An 18,230-nucleotide genomic window follows, 5' to 3' on the forward strand; every position below is an offset into this window, starting at 1 on the left:
TCTTCTGAATTTCAGCAACCTTTTTTGGGTGTTAGTTTATTTTACTTTTATACTAGTCACAATACTAAATATTGCAGTTATGAACGTAGCTGTCAACATTTCAACACCTCCACGGCACAGAAGCAAATACCAGGAAGAGAAAATGTTTGCTTTCAGGTTTCTTAAGTCTTCTAAAGACACTCAGTAAATAGGTCTAATTTCCAAGAGAAGCAGAGCCTAAAGATGTATCTGGAATGTCTGGAAGCTGAGCTGGTTATAAACCACTTAGGAACAAATACTTCTGCAGTGTTTTCTCCCAGGAAGTGTGTTTGGCTTGTACCAGTGAATTTTGATCAAATATTGACGATCTCTGCCCTGACTCAGGGCATAAAGAATTATACTGACAGGAAATTATTTCAAAAACGAATGGGAATATAGAAGTTAAATTCTCCATGTGATCCTGCTCATACCAGGTGCCCACTGTGATGATGGAATGACTGGTCAGATCCTCAGCAGAAGTAATATTCTGTCAGTAGCTTATAGAACTCTATAAATCCAGTTAATTTTAAGGATTAAAATGTGCATTTTAAAAAAAAAATTTGAAAATATCAAAACAATTTACTTTTCCTTCTCTTTTTATGTCATCTGTGCAAAGGAATGCTGGCTACTGTTTCTCAGATAGTACGCAGAAAAATGGTTCTTCATGTACGAATCTGGAGGACACAGCTTAAAGTATTTTTAATGGTTTTGATCATGCAAGGCCAGCATAGGACAGATAAAGAGGATGATCTGAGTGGGTCCTGCAAAGTGTTCTTTTATTGTTCTTTTTTTTAATTTTATTTTATTTCACTGTCTGGCACTTGTCCGTGGATTTTAAAGTGCTCTTTTAGGAAAGAAGTGTAGCAGAACTGATCATGTATTTATAGGACTAGTGTTGTAAAAGGAAGCTTCAACTTGATGACAACTTCATCAGGGAGGCTCAGGAAATTGCATCACTCTGACCTTAGTGTTTAGGACTGAAATTTCTGGAACACTTCTTAAAATTCTACTTTCAATTCCAGGACCTGCAGAAACGAATGGCAAAGAGGGAAGAGATGGTCTGGCTGGTCCCGTTTTGAACAAAGAATTGGATCATCGTTTTTCTGATATGGCAAGTGTGAGAAACAGAATAAACTGTGCTCTATAGCGTGAGACAACAGAAGATAATGTTCAATGCCAGGACATGGTACTGGGGATTCTTGTGCAATGCTGCATGCAAGTGTTAATTTTGTGAAGTCTGGAAAATAGTGCCGTAACTTTTAAACCCTATGAAATCACTTTCTTTGAATTCTTGGTCTCGGTGAAGCTACTAATTACAGTTCTGTGCTGGTTTCACTGAACAGCAGGGGTCAAATACTAGCATGAGAGTTTGACAGAAATTGCCAAACTGTGTCACACTAGTAAACTCTGTACTTTAGGCCTTTCAGAAACATTTGCCTGCCATATAGCCCTGGATAAATATAGCAATTTTAAAATTACTTCATAGGACATGTTTAAATATTCATAATGGCTTACAGAACTCGAAAACATATAACCTAATAATAAAAATATTTAGTTTGTTTGCCATAAAGAACCCAAGACCAAAAACTTTTGGGAGTAATTGTGGTTTTTATTAAATGGTGTCATACGGGTCTACACATGTGCAGCATTATGCAATTAACTGTGATGCAACATGGGATGCTCTCTATTAAGTCAACAAGATTACAGATAATTTCATACGACTGACACTGGAATGTTGATATTCATTTTTGTTTGCTGTATTTTGAGGTGAGTCTGGAAAATTATGGCCTAGGACCAAACTTAGAAGAAATAAAAAAGACACAGAGGCGCTGTTTGACAGACTGGAGATTTGCTGAGCATTTTCAACCCCATGTTCTTCTTCAGGTATCTGTGAACTGACAATCTTACACAGTCACCCGTCTGAATGCTGTACAAAGAATTAGTAGCAGAGTACAGGGTATATCCTTGCGAGATAATTGATTCAGTTTTATCCCTTTTACATCTTTACCAAAATTGTTCTTCGGCTGTTTCTTGTGCGAAATCTGTAATGGGTTTTTATTTCTTGGTTTGGCCAAATTGCTGCTGTCCTCTTTGTGAGTCTCTTGGATAAACGTGTGATGGAGACAAAATGATCTTGCCCTTAGGAGTGATCCTTCCTGGCAGTTACAGGACTCATTTTTGCAGTGTGTGAAGCACGCTTTGCAAATACCTACACAGTATATATGTTTTATGGGCAAATAGAAAATTTTGTTGTAATGGTACTTCACCCTTTCAGTGCTACAGTCTTCCTTTATAGAGATCTTGCAAGCTACAGAGTAAAACTCATCTTGCAGAAGGACAGAATGACAAATATGAAGGATAAATTCAAGTGTAGATGACTTAAGTTGGTAGGCATTCTCTTGGGAGGATTATTTATTGGATTCTTAGTTCCTGTGCTGGCTTGAGCTTTATATACTGCAATTCTTATTTGATCCTGACACATGCTAAACATAGGTGAAGGAAAGGCTCCTTGGACTTTTTCAGCATCACTTTAGTATCACAACTTTAAAGTGGTCATACATTTCAGTACATGGGAAATTCCTTCTTATGCAACATAAATAGCTAATACTAACTGAACTGTCAATAATTAGCAAATCTAGTCAAAAGATACTGATGGAAAATAACTGCAACACAAAATAACATTTTATAAGAATATTTCCCAATTTCCTTGTACTACGTGTCACATCTGAACATAATTTTTATACCAGCTGCTATTAACATTTCCATGTTTAAAGAGAATATTTGTTGATAGGGAATTATTTCAGTTTTACTTCAGTTGCATAGTTCTGTAAAAAATAATCATTTAAAAGAAGTCTTTCTTCTAACTGTGACTATAAGTTGCAGACTGCAGGCAATGCAAACATTGAAAATGATGGGGTAGTACAGAACAGAGTGGAATAATGTAGAACACAGTAAATCGGAGACATGCAGATCATAGTATAGCAAATGGAATACCAAGTAAACTCAACTGAGCTAAGAAAATAAATATCTCTACCTTGTTTATGATAGTTCTGCCTTTATTTACTATTTATTTAAATACTTTATTATTGAAATTTGTTCAAGCATTTATTTAATATTTAAATTTATTGTTTGTTATTTAGCTGAACCTTTTCATTCATGGTGAGTCTCAGAAGGTAGAGATAATGACTTCCTTTTCTCAGTTTGATTAGTGGTGGATTTTCAGTTTTCACCTGCCTGAGCACTTTCAGGTTGCTGGAATCCAAATGCTTTGTGTACCTCTTGTAGGAGAATGAAGGTCTGAAACACCTTTCGCTAAAAGCTGTGCTGTGCAGCATCTGTGCCTGCAAGGAGGATGTACCTTTATTTCTTTCCTTTTCAGGTTCTTCATAGTGCATCCCAAGACTATAGATGTATTGATTCCTTTTATCATACCCAAGATAACTCTTTGCTAATGGTTCTTCACAACCCTATGAATCAATACCGTTTGTGCCAAGAAACCTGGGATATTGCATTGCACTCTAACGTTGGATTCAGGTAGTTGTTTATATCTTTCATGTCTCATTCAGTCATTATCAACTAAACCCTGCATGGCTATGCTTGGTGCACAGCTTTGAAATTGGAAGACATCATGATGTAACACATCTATGAGAAAGCAAGTCATGCAGGTGCAGAACAGTGCCATATCAAAAGAATTCTCTTGAAGTTTTTCAGAGTGAGGAGAGCCATGCAGTAACACTGTATATGACTCCTTAACACAAACTATAAAGATACATATAGAGCGCACATACACACAAAGTCATATTAGGGATATCCACATCACGAACATTATGTTGAGGACACTTCAGGTGAGGGAGGTTTAAAAAGAAAATTCTGTCTGAGAATATACTTACCAGGTTTTTCAACTACATATACTTAAATTGGGTGAGTGTCACTGGGAAAGCCTTCCAAGAAAATCTAGAAGCCCTGTATTAATATTAGAATAATTTTTTTGCAGAATACCACATTCTTCTTAATTCCTTGTCACTATCGCCTCACCAGTTAGGGGAACATGGGTAGTTGATGTGTCTACTATTAGAGCTTTTGTCAGTGGACCTATTCATTTTGGAATACATTTTTGCGCTGAAACAGCAATATAAATGATGTGGATCCAACAGCTATTTCAAATAATTGACCAAAAATAGAGTATGTGTCCATGTACTGGTATGTAAAGCAATTACAATGCCATGGAGAGACAGCTGAGCTATCTTTAACCATGTCACTCAGGTGCTCTATGGATTAATTAGATATGACTTATCAAATAGAATTTCAAGCAAGTTATCCATTGCAGGGGAGGAAAGAGAGAGATGCTTGTCTGCAGATATCCCTTTCTAAGTGCAGTGCCTCATTAATCAGAATAGGGGAATCTTTTAATGGAAACTTTTGTTGTTACCCATATATTTGAAAAGGTTTGAATGCCAAATTAGGCAAAGCATGCCTTCCTGAAGATATATTTTGTATTCTATTTTGTATCTTTGCTCTCGGTCAAAGAACTTGTGTTTGAATCCATCTCGGCTTTCCAGGCACTTGGACTTAAATTATTTGCCAAGAAAAGAGGCTGGTATGATTAGCAGTGACTGGGACCAGAGCCAGAAGAGATTTACCAACAGAAACACAAAGTTCCTTAGAGAAAAAGCAGTGTTTTGTGGTTTTTGGGCAAATCTACTACATGTCTTCTCAGTTGATTTTTTTTTTTTTTTTACACATATATAACAGCTGAAATCTTCCCCAAAAGGTAGTGAAAGATGGTGTGTTCAAGTAAACCTGGGTCTTGCATTTGGATGGACCCAGGCAGAGCGGTCAGTGGTCTCAAAGTCTGTTACACAAGTACCTGTTGGAGCCCAGAGCTCTTTCACTTTGCCAGCTGCTCTTACTCTTCTTTGAGGCACTGGACATTGAGGGCCTTATTCAAGATACTTAAACACCTTGTGCCCATTCAGCTGCCTGGTACATCTGGGATGGCTGCACAGGGGTGACACATGACATGAGACCCATACTCTTCTGGCACAGACTCTGGTAACCAGGTCACATACCCTAGTACATCTAATGTGTCACTTCTGTTTACATACACTGGGTAATACCTCATCCCAATGGTGTGTAGTTGTTATCCTGTCTGTAGGAGCAGAGAGTGAGGAACCAGAGCTCCTCGGGGAAGCATTTCTCCTTGAAACAACAGCTCTTCATCTGTGGGGGGCTAGAACAATTTGGCTGGTCACCTTGAAAGAGCATTGAAACAGTCAATTCAACGTCAATTGACAAATGGGAAGAGCTCTTGATAGCTGCAAAACAAAAATGGCTAATTTTGAATCTAAAGAAGGAATGAAGCCTGTTCTCTTGTAGAGACATTATATTTCAGTTGGGGATGAAATAGCTATATGCTTCCTCCTTCTTACTCTTCCGTATACCCTGAAAACAAGGTTCAGCCATTAAAGATAGTTTCTGCTTGGGGCATGCCATCCTTTTTAAGTGACACTTCATCAGGTTCTGTTTTAAAGCAGCAAGGGGTTCCTAAGAAACTGTCATGAAAGCTGCCGGGAAGGTTTGGCTTTGCTCTTGTTTCATAGACATATACAGTGTGCTGTGTATGCTGCTTGGTATCTTGGGGAGCTGAGGGCTCTCACTTTGTTCTGTTATCAGGCATCTGCACCTGCCTTTTCTCTGCAAAATAATCAGCACATTTTCTGACCTAATTCAGCCTTTTTACTAAAGATCATTTCAGATTACCAGACAAAGTATCATAAATATTTGCTAGTATATGTTTCCAAGCAACATAACATTTCTGTGGAGGAGAGCCTTTAAATACCTGGAGTGCTTCAAGCTGTTGCCTGCAATTAGCTTCCAGATCCTGCTGAGTTGCCAGAAGCAAGAACAAACCCTACTCATTAATTAAGCAGTAGTATTGCTAGTTTTTACCTTTGTATGAAATAATTGGCTCCTGATGAGTTCAGTAACACTTTGTTGATTTTCCTTTTATTAAATTATATATTTTTTATAATAGTTTAAATTACTTTTTTTTTTATATATTTAAGAGTCACGTTCTCACCACAGGAGAGTTACAAATACACAACAGACCCTGTGCTTGACTGTCTGTTAGGAATTCTTCATCTGGGTTGACTTGTTACCTCTTTATTGTGACAACTTGTAGACAACAGACCCACTTTGTCGGGTTGTTCCATAGTTGCTGTCTGGAATATACTTCTGGTACCTGCTAATCAGTTGGTTAGAGTGGGTCCTGTTACAGCAAGCTGACATGCAGGGGGAAAATGAAATTTCTTCTGTTGCAGCAGCTTTTGCTCCTGGAGATCCCAGTTGCCCTTCTCTGTGGATATCAGGTCCCCTATTTATGCAGAACATCTATCAGTACAGGAATTGTATTGTTCAAAGGATCGGCAATAAGAGGCTGCATGTGAAATCTGGTGGATGCTGCTGACCAAGGGGATCCAGAGGCACGGAGAGCCGTACCTGCGGTGGGACAGCTGTATAAAACATGTCAAGGCTGGTTAGGATAAGTGGCTACTCTATCAGGGAGCCAAATGAGTTCAGACGTTATCCAAACTATTCTTTTGCTCAAAGTTAATCTTAATGACATTTGTTTAGTGTTTCATAGTAAACACATTACACAAGTTACTGGAAAAGAATAATCCTTTCTGAGAAATGATTCTGAGTCAGACACTAGCAGTAGTGACATCAGAATGTATATTAATAGAATGTGTATTTTTGACTTTGAATGACTGTTTCATTGCCCTAAAATACTTTCCATGCGAATAATTTCTTTTTTATTTATAACGTATATTCATCTTCAGGTTATTCCAGTACTGGAAACTCTAGGGCCCAGCCTAGTTTTGCCTTTTGTTTTCAGCACCATTGTTTTTGTAGTTTGTACATTTTCAGATACCAGCAGAGTCACTTTGTCCTTACTGAGTATATGACCAAGAGTTTCTCCATGCAGGTTTCCCATAGCAGGCTCCACCTACATTGCAGAAGCTGGGAGAGACTTGTGTATCTCAAAGCTGTGCTGTGCAGGCAGCCTACATAATTCTCTTGGACATATAAATGTAATGCTGCAATAAGAACTTTAAAACTGTCAGGAGGTCAAGAATTGGTTGGGCTGCCAACATGTTCACAACCAAAAACTGTAACGCATACAGAGCCTTTGAATGAAGTTTAATCATCTTGAACTAATAAATGCAAAACATTGTGAAGACACAACAATTGAATCTCATGCATTCTTTAGAAGCCCATTTTAGTTTTGCACACTTGAAGAATTTTACTTTGAAAAATTATGGTAATGTTCCAAACAAGGGGTTGAGTGGCAACTGCATGCAAGACTTCCAGGCTTCACCCTACCTTGGAAGCAGCTGTTCACAATGAAGCAGTTTAGCAGTCATTTCAGACACCTTTGGAAGATTAAACAATACAACTACAGATACCAGCTGCAAATTCTGGATCAGTTTATCATTCAGTGCTCACTTCAGCTTGATTGTGAATATTCTCAAATTATGCCAGGCTATGGTGTGCTAATTCTCTAATCGGGATTTGGGAGACAATTTTCAAAACACTTTCTTGTCACACCAATAAAGAAGAGCTAGAAATTAAATAGAATAACATCTCAGTTGCTGAACAAACAACTGAAGCGTATTCTAAAAGACAGTATCAGTCAAGAGCAACTAAGAAAATAAGTTATCCTGCTGGTAAAACAGTGAGGAGAGTGAGTCTGAACATTTCTTAAACTGAATGTCACTATGTTTTCTGACTTTCTGGATTTTCTTTGGGAGCAGGCATTCTTTGGAAGACGCATTTCTGATATCTCTTTGCAGAAAGAGTAACTGAAATCCCACATGTAAGATCTCTTAAGGAAATGCCAGCCAGGCAAAAGTACCAGGTCCTGTAAAAAATGAGAGAACCCCCCCAAACACAAGCCTTCTCTCAAAGGTTATAGAATAATATTTGTGTAAGAAACAGAGAGGCCAAGTGATCTTCTTTGACCTGAAATCACATTAGTCAAAACGGTCTTATGGTAAATAGAGGAATGTTGTGCTTTTCAGGAGCTATCTTGAGCTGGTGGCCAACTCAATTGAAGACTGGGTGAACGAGGAAGAAGTCAAATACCAAGAAGATAAGATGGCTAAGGAAGTAGAGTCTCTTAAACTGGAAAAAACTATGGCAGAAGCACTTTCTGAATTGTCTGCATGTGCTGTCAGAAGAACTGGCCTCCCTAAGAAAGCCAAAAGTGGGTATCTTTTTGTTTTGTCCTCGATAACTCATTTTTCATATTGGGTGCTGAGACCCAAAGTTGTTCAGAGCAGAATGGTGGGGGTTTTGGTTTTTTTTTTTGGTGTGGGTTTTGTTGGGGTTTTTTTGGGGTTTTTTTGTGTCCTAACCTTGTTTTGTCATCTGTATAGACATAAATATGTTTTGAAATTAATTAAATACAGGTATTTAAATATTCTGCATCGCATCATCCTGTGTTCTGAAAACTGGGACCTTTAATGTCAGTTTACTTTTGCAATAGCTGTGTTTATTTAATCGAATTACTTTAAGGATTACATGCAAATATGAATCTTTGTTTAGATGACTGAACAGATGAAGAGGTGAGCAGTAGTTAAAGTTGGCAATGTGGTTCCAGAAAATTCTTTTTTAAAAAGGGCAGAATAAAATCTGGAACTCGGAAGCTGTGGGCTGGAACTGGAAACTGGAATTGGCTAGACTGCAGAGCAAACTTTAATTATAGGCAACATTTTGGGTAGTGAGAATTGTAAGCAGTTTATACAGTAACTGTTGACAAGGCAGCAAAATCTGAAACCCCTTTTTTACAAAAGAGAACTTTTGTCTAAATTGTCTGTTTGGATATTTAAATGGCGTTAATAATGACTTGTTGATACTTAGCCTTTGCTTAGTTGACCTTTGAGAATGCACTTTGAAACCTTCTAGTACTAGCAATTAGCATTTACAAAAATAGGAATGTTATTGCTCAACTTAATTAACATGTCTGATTATAGTTTGTAGGCTGAAAGGACAGTTATGACTTCTAAATCATAATTTGTACCTATCTAGCTGTCACAGGAGCTAGATTGAATCTTGCCCACCTGGTGCCTGATGACAGATATGATTTATGGAGTTCACTTGCTGAAAGAAGGAGATAATTGCCTCTGGCTGGGATGTGCAGATGGGCAACAGTGTCTTTAGCTGATTACAGTTTCACTGGCACTGCTTTAACCCACACTGCAATTTTTACTTTTTAAAAATACAAAGAAATTTAACTAGAGATTTCTGATAGAGTACTTTAATATTTTCTAACAGGTAAATATTGGGTATCTGAGCATGATATAAACCCATGCACCCTCTAGGTATCTCTAAGGTACCCTTTTCATGAGTCATAGATGCTATAAAGCCCTAATAGTAAACCTAATATCGTTTTTCTTTAGTGCAGGTTTGAAGGTTCTAACAGCATTTATGAACTTTTTTGTCTTGAAAGGTTGTAGTACCTATGACTCTGGTATTGAGCTTGTTCGTGCATTTGGTTAAAGCACTGGATCAGAATTGTGGGACAGTGATAGTAGCAAAAATAATAAATACTGCTTATTGTTTATTCAGCATTGCTCATCTGCCTAAAAAAACCTTGTTACAGGAGCAAAGCTTTCAACAACAAAAAGCAGGGAGTCAGTCTTTAAAGTTGTTGATATATTGTTTAGGATATTTTGTCCCCAGTTATAACTATCAAGTAATACTAGTTGTCAGATAAGTTTCTTCTAACCTGAACAGACTAAAAATAATTAATGTTTTCTTTACTTTTACGCTTCTACTATTTTCTAATGGGTATTTTTTTAATTACTTGTACATTTATGTTTATTTTTCCATTTAAAAAAATTATTCAATTTTCATGTATTTATAACTTCATTAATTCCCCTTTCATTTATCAAAGGCAGCACATCAGCAGGATCTGAGAGTATGACAGAGACCATTCCAGAATCTCAATGCAATAATGAAAAAAATCCTTTTATCAGAGAAGGCTCTCTAAAGGTGAGGCAAAAATATGTATGTTTCTGAAATGGACTAAATAACACTGCTTTCCCAGGAAGGTAAGGCTTGACTCAGTCCTCTTAGATTTTCTGCTCTTGGCTTTTTTTTGTATACTTTATTTCTTGTTTTCTTTAATTTATTCCTTATTGATTCAGTTATGTTGTTTTTTTAAGGGAAGACTGTTTGGAGTTAGACTAGACATTCCAAAAGCAATTCTTAATTGCAGTACTAGGAAATGAAAGTTATGGATAATATCCTAATTCTTGTTGAAGTCTTCTGGTTATAAAGCTATAAAAACTTAAGTACTTCCATGAATCTGGATCTTATGTACCCAACTCCTACTTTCACTATCCACAGCTTTTTGAAGTTAAAGAATGTAAATGTGGTAACTCGTAGTTCCCTTGTGACAGAGAACCCCGTTTTATAGATGTAGACCATGGTCATGCACTACAGAATTGACTTTCTTAGGTTCATGCACTAAGCTTCTGGCTGAGGTAGGTGTTAAGCACGCATTTTTTGAAGGCTTATCGTTGGCACAATCATTAATCTGCACAAATATAGCTTAACTGATGTAATCCCCTGCTTTTTTTGACTCCTCACAGACATTATATGTCTCATCTTTCTTATCGTGTGTAATGCTCTGCACTTAAAGTACTGATATTGGAATGTAGATATGAAATTGTATTAACCAATTCCTGGGTACTCAACTTGAGCTGGCACGGCTCAAGGTAGGCTAATGCCTAACTTGTAACTGTGGATGCTTACCATTTCTTTCACAGAAGTGCTTGTGCTTTGGTATGCTTGGAATATGGAATGCTACAAATCTCTAAATACTCTGGGAAATCTCAGATGTCGTCTGATACAAGTTATTAATTCCAGCATTGATACCTCATTCCTCTTTCTGTAAAAGAATAAAATCATTTTATCTCATAGTTGCATTTTGGGAATAAACTAATAGCAGCGATGCGTTCTGATTTGGTGATAAACATTGTGGGAAAAGCGCACAATGAAATAATTATTTTATGACTGAATGTGTAAGATACAAATAATCTGATACGTCTCCTGTGGTCAAGAGTGATTGATCCTGTGGGTTGAATGAGTCAGTAATTTTATGCAAAATATAGTTAATAACATTGTAAAACTTCAGGCACGTTTGAAAAACATGTCTTAGAGTGACTTAGAACATTGATTGCTTTGAGTTTGCTTACTTGTGCTCTTTTCAGCATGGACATATGAAATATCATGTCATACAAACAGAACAGCAGTCTTTTGAATTCCTAACATTTAATGTAGGCTTGGAAGCAGGAGCGGGACCAATTACTAGAGAAAGAACTACTTAAGGAAGAAAAAAAAGGAAAAAAAGAAAATTTGGGAGGTAAAAAGAAAGGACAGGAGATAACAATACATGAAGAGAGGAAAGGTTCCAGCAAGAAATCTTCCAGAGAGAAGTTTAAAGATGACCCAGCAAAAGCCCCTGACCTTCAGGAGGATCCCAGCCTCCCAAAACCACATCCTGAGAAAGTTTATAAGGTAAGGAGTCATATTAATTGCACCATGTTAGGGAAGTACTAACTGTTTATGTCATACAGAGAGCGAAGATTACAGCAAAGCATCCGTTGTGAAATTGGAGTCCAGGGCAAATTAAGCCTAACTAGGTCTTGTTTAACACCACCATTTTAGCAGCAGATGCTTTCCTAAGACTTTTGAAAAGCAGTGTCTGATGTTTAAGGTTATCCTACACAAGACTATTGAATTAACTTGGATGGGTTTTAGTGTATATGACACGAACAAAAAGATAAGTTGATTTTATGCCCATGGAAAATATAATTATGGGATGCATTTTGCCTAAAAATGTGATTTTCATAGGAAAGGGGAACATAAAGACCTGTTCCAACTCCCACATTCGGAGACTGCTAGACCTAGTTGAAGTTTTAGCTGTCCACAGTGGAAATCAAATAAAAGGAGTTCACTGTTCTTCTATTTCCTGGTGCAAAATTTATGTTCTTGGAGTGCCCTAATACTAACTGTTCTGCCTGTTATAGTAACAGAAGGGTATTTCTTGAAGAGGGAACTCTTGTCCAAACAGGTTTTAGCCAGTTTGCGCTGCTTCGTGTTTGCAGGGTCTTGCATCCAAACTTGCATAGGTCAATATATTTTAGTCTAAACTTGCTTGAGTACAGACTTCAGACTCGGAGAGATGTAACGTTTCAATGTGAACGTAACTTGAGTACACTCACCTAATTTTTGTCAATTAGTGGCTCTTTGGAAGGCACAGCAGTCTAAGAATCAGATTTACAGTGTCTGAATTCAAAACTCTAGAGGGTGGAAAGCTGAATCTTTGTCTGCTCTTTATCTGATCCGATGGCATTGTACTTTATCTCTTTGTACTTGGCCAGAGTTTTTCTTTCCCTTCCATGATATCTTAAGCCATCAGTCTACTTGCTACTCTTCAGTTTCCATGGTGGCTCCCAGATTCTGCTCTCATGTGTAACAAGTTACTCCAGTTAGTAACTGAGAAATTATTTGAATATAAGAATAGCATGCTGTGTATTTGCTAAAGTCACTATTACATTAGTTAAATATCTAAGCCAAAAATGTTGACCAGCATGGTGGTGATCGTGGTGATCTGCCCTTCATTTACATCTTTCATGGCTTCTGCCTTCCTTATTTCACGTAATCTGAAACTTTTTCCAGTTTCTTGGCTACAATACAGGAGAGGATCTCATTCAAGTGACAGGAACCAATCAGTATCTTTTCCCATCTGATGGAGGACAGATTCAGGTAGAGAAGATAGAATTTGTAAAAGGTGATTCTTAATTCTTTATTCTTTGCTTTGAATCATTCACTAATTGATGATATAGTTTCTTCTCCATAAATTCTTTTTCATGTCTCACTAGTAGAAATTCGGTTAAAGACATTATGAGGGTACCATGTAATTCCATATTAGCCTCTATCACTACTAATATTTACATTTCCCTGTAGTATGTTAACAAGTGATAGATAAATAAATTATCAGAAAATTAGACATGGAGAAAAATCAGTTCATATTTATCTGTTCAATGGCAACTGATGCATGATATTTCCAGAACACATTCCAATAATTTGTCCAGTCAAATGTGATATACCTAAGCAACAGAGTTATTCTGCAGCCTCTCAGATCTAATTGTCAGGATGGTTTTGAATATTTAGTCTAAACTCAGCTAACCTTAATTTTGTCGTCTTGGTCTACTGCTGAGCAATTCACTCCACTTCTGAACAATTTTCTTTTTTGTGTGCTTTATGGTTGTGGGTGCAGGGGTTTTTTGGGGTGTGAGGCATTTCTGAAGCGTGGTGGGAGCAATAACAGTACTCCATTGCTTTGCAGGTCTAACTTTGGTAAAAGCGAAAGTGGTAAAAGACAACCATAATTTCTTCATTCATATCACAGACCCCAAAAAAACCTTAGAAGAAATTGAAGTGCAAGAAATTAATGAAGAACAGAGCGTTAGATCAGGTTAGTGGATTGACATCACTGATGTAAATCATTAATAGTTTGTTGTACTTAGTAATTGGATGCAAACCTTATCAACTAACAGTAAATTCCTGCTACTGGCAGAAGGTAAGAAAGATCAGTGTTCTGTAAATAGAAATAAAAATCCAGTTGGCACCACGTAGAGGTATCTTACCAAGATGTAGAAGCACAATATAGGTCACCAGGTGCAAACCAGTCTCTTTTCCAAAGCAAGGAAATCAATTAAAAGAGTCACCATTCCTTAAGAAAAGAATTTTCTTCTTTCGTGGAGGATTCCTTCAGATCTTAATGTGGCCTAAGAAGATGCAAACTGAATCACATCCATTATGACCAGAATACATGTCAGCCCATGATAGGGAAGATTCTCCCTTTGAACTGGGCCTCTTTTTGTGGGTCAGATGACCACAGCAACGGCTGCTGGTTGACATGTTGCTAAGACTCCAAAAGGATTGAATCTATATCTTTGCTGAACCCAGGTGAAAGTGCTTCCAAGAAGGAGGTCAGTCTGTAAGAATCTGTGTATATGTTTGCCAGAAGCACTATGGAATTGCTCTCACTGAACTGAAGAGTATTGGGAAAGTATAACTTTTCGTGTGCAAGCTCTTTTAATCTTCATCAGTGTTAGAAAGCATCTTGCTCTTGCTCCTCGGCTTCAGCAGCCACCAGTGATGTAACTGTAGGTTGTCTGAATAGAAAATTTGCATCCCTTCCACAGATGAAATGTTTCTTGTCTGCTTTTCTGAAAGTAGACCTGTAACTTTCTGGGGTCTGCCGAACGGTACTTCCAGTCACCAGCATGCTAGCATCTGAGGCCACTTTCACTGGGTCCCTGTTGACAATATCTGAGGACAGTGACTTTTATTAGTGCGTAGGGCACATGATAGAAATTAGCAGTTTAGCATTCTTTTCAGGCAAGCAGGGAACAGAAACAAGGATCCTTCTCCTGTTTAAATTCACAAAGACTTTTCACTAGTTGTTGCTGTTAAAGCTGTTTTCCCACACAGCTAATTAGAATGCAATTTCTAGATGAAAAATCACAGCTATGTTACACAAAACTGACTATTATATATTGCCCTATGAATGGATCAAGTTTTCCCCATCCTGTACTAGTCTATTTTACAGGTTAGTCATCCACACTGAGGTGCCACTGTTCCACCGGCCATGGCTTTGCAGGTCGGGTGGTTTGGTATGGTTGCCATCTTTAAAATTAATTCTGATTTTTTTTTAAAGGAAAATTGAAAAATCAAAAGAAAGCTGTGAGCAAGTTTGGATCTTTTTCAGCCACCTTGGAAAATGGAATCCAGCTGTCCCTGAGCTATTACGGACCTACAGGGAAGACAGCAGGTAAAATAAGCAAATAGAAGTGGGATATTTGAGAAGCATGGGGGGAAATCTTTTCTTTTTCTTTTTTTTTCCTTCATATGCTCCCTAACCGAATAATTTGTTGCATGCAATTCTGCCTTTCTCAGCAGCTGTTACTACATGGTGGGGAATTTTCAGCAAGGCTTGAGATGAGATTACATTTGTCAAGAATATTCTATGATTCAAATTTCAAAATGGAGGGAGGTCTCCATGCTTTTTTGCTTACTGTGAAAACAGAGCAGTGCAGGGAGAAACTTGCAAGTATTGTTATTAAGTAGCCCAGCAAATTCAGCCAATCAGTTTGAGCCAAAGAAAATGCGATTTGCTGAGGAGTCTTCTTGGTTTTCCAAGAAATAATATTTTTGTAAAATTATATAGGTGATTATGGAACTTTCATTTTACATTAGGAGTTGGATTTTAGGTTACAGTTGTGCAGACATAATGAGGGATTTCTCTCAACCTTTCAATAAACACATTCACCAACTGGAAGCAATTGCTTCACAAAACCACAGTGAAAATAGCGTCTGCTTTTAGCAAGAGCTTTTTGTTTCCATTACATTTGAAAGACCACTGAAACCATCATACGGATAAAAGTGAAACCCTCCTCTGATCAGAAAATAATCCCAGCATTTTTCAGCTCTTCTAATATGAAAACATTTAATTGAATGCATCTTTGTGTGGACTCTGGTAAACCATTCAACTATACACTCAGTTTTGATTATTCAAATACATTTTACAAATTGATTCCTAAAAAAGGACTTTTAAAACTTGGGCCAAGAGAGCATTCACAATGTAATCAACTGTAAAAACTTGTACCTTGGCATAAGAGACATGTCTAATTAAACACCTGCATGTCAGCTATAATGTTCAGGCTCTTTCACATCTGCCATAAGCATCCTGTTTTACACTAGAATAGTCCTTGCCTCGTTGGGCTTTAGTGCTGCGCTGCTGACTGGCATTCTTTGATCTTCTGCAGTTTTTCTACAATCACTTGCTTATGCCTAATTCCCCTTGTGGGTGATTCCATTGTAAGTGCTCAGAAAAACTCCGACCAGAAATATTCTGGCTTATAAGGACTGTTCTCATATGCCAGCCTTCCCTAATGTAGAATGGTATGCCATGTAATCTGCAGTTTCTCTCCCACAATTGGTTAAATTTGGTGCAAATTACTCAGTTTCCCTGCATTACTGAAATCATTTATCTGGAACCTCTCTAATTCTCATTATTCTTATGGGTTTTCTCATTTTTATCTCTTCCATCTTCCTTTTAGGGAAGCTAAGATGACAGAAAACCCTCAGGCTGTTTGCCAGATTTATGCATCTTTTTTTATATCGTTTTTTAAATGTTATTATTTGTTTTCTGTAGCATGAGCAAACTCTAACTTCAAACCACCTTACAGCCAGGCTTAGCAGTAAGCTCCTCATCGCTCTGTGAATCTGGCAGTGCTTGAGCACCAGCAGGGCTTTCACCTCTGGCTATTATAGAACCTTTGCACTTGCTCTTTGTACCTCGATGAAATGATGTACAATTCCAAGTGCTAGAAATCTGTATGTGTGTGCAGAAGGAAGGAAACCTTCCTTAATCTGACAGCCCCCTGGAATTTCCCATCTCTCTCAAGATTTCTAAAGACACTTTTCCTCAGTCTCAGCAACCCACTCTTTCTCACTGTTACCCTCGGACATTATGTTCTCATTTTTCAGAGCAACCAGCGTAAAGGGATAGGTGAAATTTCCTTAGGGGTCAAAAGCCTATAGTAGCTTCTGTTCCTAAATTCAGCACTCTGGAAAGTAGTGTCATCTGAAGCGGAGTGTGCTCCACTTCACAGCATGGGCAGCTGGGCAGGATAGCGTCCCTCACAATATATAAGAACTTCCTTATACACAGTTTGCAGTGTTCACATGGATATTTATACTCATCTGACAAGATGGATTACATTCACTAATGATTTTATTGGACAGTTGCCTCAGAAACCTTCATTTTGGCTATCCTGCTTCTCTGTGGAGCACTAGCTCTGTCAAAGTTTATTAGTCAGCTGTTTCTTCTCACTGTCCACCTGGAGGTGGGTGCTACTACTTGTTTATTCCATGGCCATGCTGTCTAATAAATGTGTATCAGAATGGAACCCATGGAGAATTTTAAACTTTCCTATTTTATATAACTAGCTGAGAATTTATCTCTAACATATTACAAATAAAACAGATTTCATCTTTCCTTGGGCTTCCAATAAGCTGTGGAAGCCATGCAGCGTGCATTTTGTACGCGAAAGCAGAGCCACTCAACAAAGCATCAGACTCTCATGCATCAGGCCCATGTCAGCTAATGAGATCTTTGTGGGGATCTGAATTTCCCTCTCGGGCTAAAGGCCACGGCTATATTCAGGTATCTCTGTGACTCCCTCATGCTGGCACCAAAATAAACTGAGATTGTAGGCTTAAAAACTAAGGTGGAAGGCTCGTTATCCATGGGCTCCTAAATAGGACTTTATCACCACATGTTCTTTGAGTTTCTTTAAGCCTCAGAGTCTTGAATGTTGGGTCACCTTTGCAGTTGCCGTAAATCCAGAATCATCCATAAGGCAAATGAACTTGCAGGCAGCCTTTGTAGTAGCTTAGAACTTTATTTTTAATGTGGCGTCTGCATTTTCTTATTTGCAGAGCTGAAACCATCTAGGCCAAAACCTTTCTGGAAACAGTGGGCATAGCAGCACTTAGGCCTACCTTTTATCTTTTTCAGCCAAAAATGTATTAACACTTCATTGGTGTTGCGCCACCCGAGCTTGCTTCTGGATGGATTCCTTCCTTTCTTTGTCTGAATGTGATCTGGCTTGCCATTTATCAATGGGTTATTTAACTTTTCATTGACTGGTGTATCAGTTCTCACATTACTTAATGTTGTTCATTGGAAAAAGCAGAATTAAAATGTAATTTTACAAAAAAAAAAAAAAAAAACAACAAACAAAACACAAAAAAAACCACAAAAAAAAAGATTTTCCGAAATGTTCCTAAAGAAAATTCTTGTTATTACTGACATACTGTTAAACTTCATACTTTGTAGAAACTACTAAGCAAAACAAGCTTGCTTTATTTATTTAAAAAAGATGGTTTCTGTGATCATTGTGTTTTGCTTACTGATGTTTTCACTTCTTATCTATATGGGTGTGTTTAAGAGGTGGATAGCAAGTCCCTCCATCTGGGGTAACAAGCTCTCCAAAACAAAAAAGAATTCAATTGTTTAAATTGTCTGGATGGCAAACAAGGTGCTATTTCGTGAGTTGTAGATTTGG

General features: G+C 37.7%; 1 protein-coding gene across 1 annotated transcript in view; it reads left to right on the forward strand.

Annotated features, from left to right (window-relative positions):
* Positions 1-18,230, forward strand: part of SPAG17 (sperm associated antigen 17) — a 109,806-nt gene that overhangs the window by 49,285 nt on the left and 42,291 nt on the right. Inside the window, exons 15-23 of the mRNA XM_055710570.1 lie at positions 1,041-1,129; positions 1,786-1,902; positions 3,398-3,552; positions 8,100-8,284; positions 9,977-10,074; positions 11,368-11,604; positions 12,769-12,880; positions 13,439-13,567; positions 14,816-14,929. Coding sequence (XP_055566545.1) covers positions 1,041-1,129; positions 1,786-1,902; positions 3,398-3,552; positions 8,100-8,284; positions 9,977-10,074; positions 11,368-11,604; positions 12,769-12,880; positions 13,439-13,567; positions 14,816-14,929 — 1,236 coding nt within the window. The remainder of the gene's footprint in view (positions 1-1,040; positions 1,130-1,785; positions 1,903-3,397; positions 3,553-8,099; positions 8,285-9,976; positions 10,075-11,367; positions 11,605-12,768; positions 12,881-13,438; positions 13,568-14,815; positions 14,930-18,230) is intronic.

Source organism: Falco cherrug, chromosome 5 (assembly GCF_023634085.1).
Source record: "Falco cherrug isolate bFalChe1 chromosome 5, bFalChe1.pri, whole genome shotgun sequence".
Lineage (NCBI taxonomy): Eukaryota > Metazoa > Chordata > Aves > Falconiformes > Falconidae > Falco > Falco cherrug.